This window comes from Neofelis nebulosa, chromosome 15 (assembly GCF_028018385.1).
Source record: "Neofelis nebulosa isolate mNeoNeb1 chromosome 15, mNeoNeb1.pri, whole genome shotgun sequence".
Taxonomy (NCBI): domain Eukaryota; kingdom Metazoa; phylum Chordata; class Mammalia; order Carnivora; family Felidae; genus Neofelis; species Neofelis nebulosa.
In genome coordinates, this window is record NC_080796.1 from 72,314,009 (window position 1) to 72,316,600 (window position 2,592).

A 2,592-nucleotide genomic window follows, 5' to 3' on the forward strand; every position below is an offset into this window, starting at 1 on the left:
TGAATCAGTTTCCAGACGCCACTCAGCTCTCTGCTCAGAGGTTTTACGGTGTCCTCTCTCCCACTGCCGAAGGCATCAAGCCTGAAGCAAGGTATTGAAGCTGCTCTCCGCGAAAAAAATGCCTTCACCCAAACCAACTTCTCAGCCCCACTGGTGACGCATTTTCAGTGTCTCTGGACAATTCGCCAAACTCTGACACAGGCCTAGATTGCCTTGCCATTGAGACTTTAGTTACCCTATTTTCCCTTTTAGCAGATTCTTCCTTCCCACTGACTGCATTAAAACTTACCCATCTGTGCAGAACAAGTTCAAGTATCACCTTAGACACAAAACCTCTGAAATCCACTGATGTTAACCTTGAAGTCTCTGATTCTCCACGGAAATTAACCTCTCCCCAAACTAAAAGCAGATATTACTTTGCTTAGCTCGTTATCAATAATAGCAGCTGACATTTATGGGAAGATGACTATGATCCAAGTACTGTGCTCAATTCTTTACATGCATGGTTCCGTTTAGTAAGCCATGCAAAACCACCAAGTTACAACCATTTTACAGATGAGGACGTTGAGGCTGAGAAAGGTAATGTAACTTACCTAGCATCACACAGTTAGTTACAGGGCCTGCATTCAAACTCCTACCTGACAACCGTGTGAATTCATGATACCTTTACTTACCCCTAAGAATGTCTGTGCACGAGATATTACAGGTGGAAAGTGTAATACACAGGACAGTGTATCCACCACAGTTTCTACAGGACAGTGTCCGTGCTAGGGAGTGAGCCAGGCAAGGAGGTCCTTAACACCAGAGATCATGAGGCCAACACAGGGCACAAAGAAACAATGAGCCAGAGATAGATGGGACAATAATATAAAAAAAGATGAAAGGCACCCTCTGGGGGAGAGAAAAAAAAACCTACCTTTTCATTTAACAGAGCATTCAAACGAATCTGTCAAATAGATTCTCAATGAATTTTGATCTTGGAAGAGCATTATAGGTAGGATAGTCTAATTATGCAGTGATTTTACGAATATCTACTGTATCCCTGATAGGGCCCCAGCCAGCCCTGCTTTGAACTTGAAGTGCCAAGCTGCTCTCTGTTCAGCCGAGCTGGAAATTTCTTAACGAATGGGGTTTCCGTGGTGGCATCTCTTAGGCCGAAAGTGGAAATTCAGATTCTGAGCTCAGTGGGAGTTAAGCACCATGGACAGAGCAGGAAGCCCTGCTCCGCTCCCCCAGCAGCCCTCCCCCACCCCCCACCCCGGGACTGTAGGCTGCAGGATTGGGCTCTCCCAGAGGGTTGGGGATGGGACAGCTTTGACCTGAGACGCAGAGTATGTGGCCGGTCGGCCTGGGTTCCTGTTCTCAGTCCAGCCTACGCAAAGGAGGCTGAGCCACGGGAGAGCCTTCATCCTGCGCCCAACAACCTCCCTCGGAAGGCACTTCTCAGGGCTGTTTGCACGGCCCGATTCCTCAGACTATAAACAACAGGGTTGAGGAGAGGGGTCACCACAGTATAGGTGACCGCAATCAGCTGATCCCGCTCAAGAGAGTAACTGGCTTTGGGCCTCAAGTACATGAAGGAGGCACAGCCATAGTGGATGATGACCACTGTGAGATGTGAGGCACAGGTGGAGAAGGCCTTCTTCCGCCCCTCAGTGGAGGGGATCCTCAGGATAGCTGCCAGAATGTAGGCGTAGGAGATGGTGATGAAGGAGAAAGAGACCAGGAGGACCAGCAGGCTAAGGATGAGGATGCCCAGCTCACTCGGGCCTGTGTCCCCACAGGCCAGGCTCAGCACTGGCGGCGTGTCACAGAAAAAGTGCTGGATCTCGTGGGAGCCGCAGAATGGGAGGTGGAAAATGACCAGTGTCATTCCCAGCCCAAAGAGGTACCCAGTCAGGAAGGAGGTGCCAACCAGCTGGGCGCAGAAAGGAGGATCCATGCGGCTGGCATAGTGCAATGGGGCACAGATGGCCACATACCTGTCAAAGCCCATGGCGGCCAGGAGGAAGCAGTTAGTACAGGCCCACGAGGCAGAGAAGAACATCTGGGCAGCACAGCCCTCGTAGGAGATGGCCTGGCGCCCCATGACCAGGCTGGAGAGCATCTTAGGGATGATGCCCAAGGTGTAGCAGGTCTCAGAGAAAGACAGGAAGGAAAGGAGGAGGTACATGGGGGTGTGCAGATGGCTGTCCAGCCTGATGACCACAATAATGAAGACATTGCTGGTCAGGGTGACCAGATACAGAGAGAAGAAGAGTGCAAAGAGCAGGAGCTGAAGCTCCCCGAAGCCGGAGAAGCCCAGGAAGACAAAGCCCCTCCAGGTGGTTGCATTGGTCTGCCCCATCCTCGGTGGTACCCTCATAGATGTGTGGATCCCTTCCCCCTTGTCTGTAGGTGCCCGGTTTCTTTACAAGGCAGGATGAGGTGGGTTCTCATTCCTTTGTGCCTGTTGGAACTCAAAAAGATGGCTGTAATTTAGACAGCCATCAAACCTCAGAAAGGTATTTATCTCATTAGAGGCACAGATATGTGGATCCATTTCACATGCATGTATATACATGCACAGGCATGCACAAAGGCACACAATGT

The 2,592-nt window shown here is 50.5% G+C and overlaps 1 protein-coding gene across 1 annotated transcript; it reads right to left on the bottom strand.

Annotated features, from left to right (window-relative positions):
* Positions 1-1,405: 1,405 nt before the first annotated feature.
* Positions 1,406-2,365, bottom strand: LOC131495238 (olfactory receptor 10Z1). Its single transcript, XM_058699984.1, has one exon. It carries the CDS (start codon positions 2,363-2,365, stop codon positions 1,406-1,408), a length of 960 nt encoding a protein of 319 aa, XP_058555967.1.
* Positions 2,366-2,592: the final 227 nt, after the last annotated feature.

Bases quoted from the DNA above. Each gene is read 5' to 3' on its own strand.
- LOC131495238 (XM_058699984.1), bottom strand. From the start codon at position 2,365: ATGAGGGTACCACCGAGGATGGGGCAGACCAATGCAACCACCTGGAGG.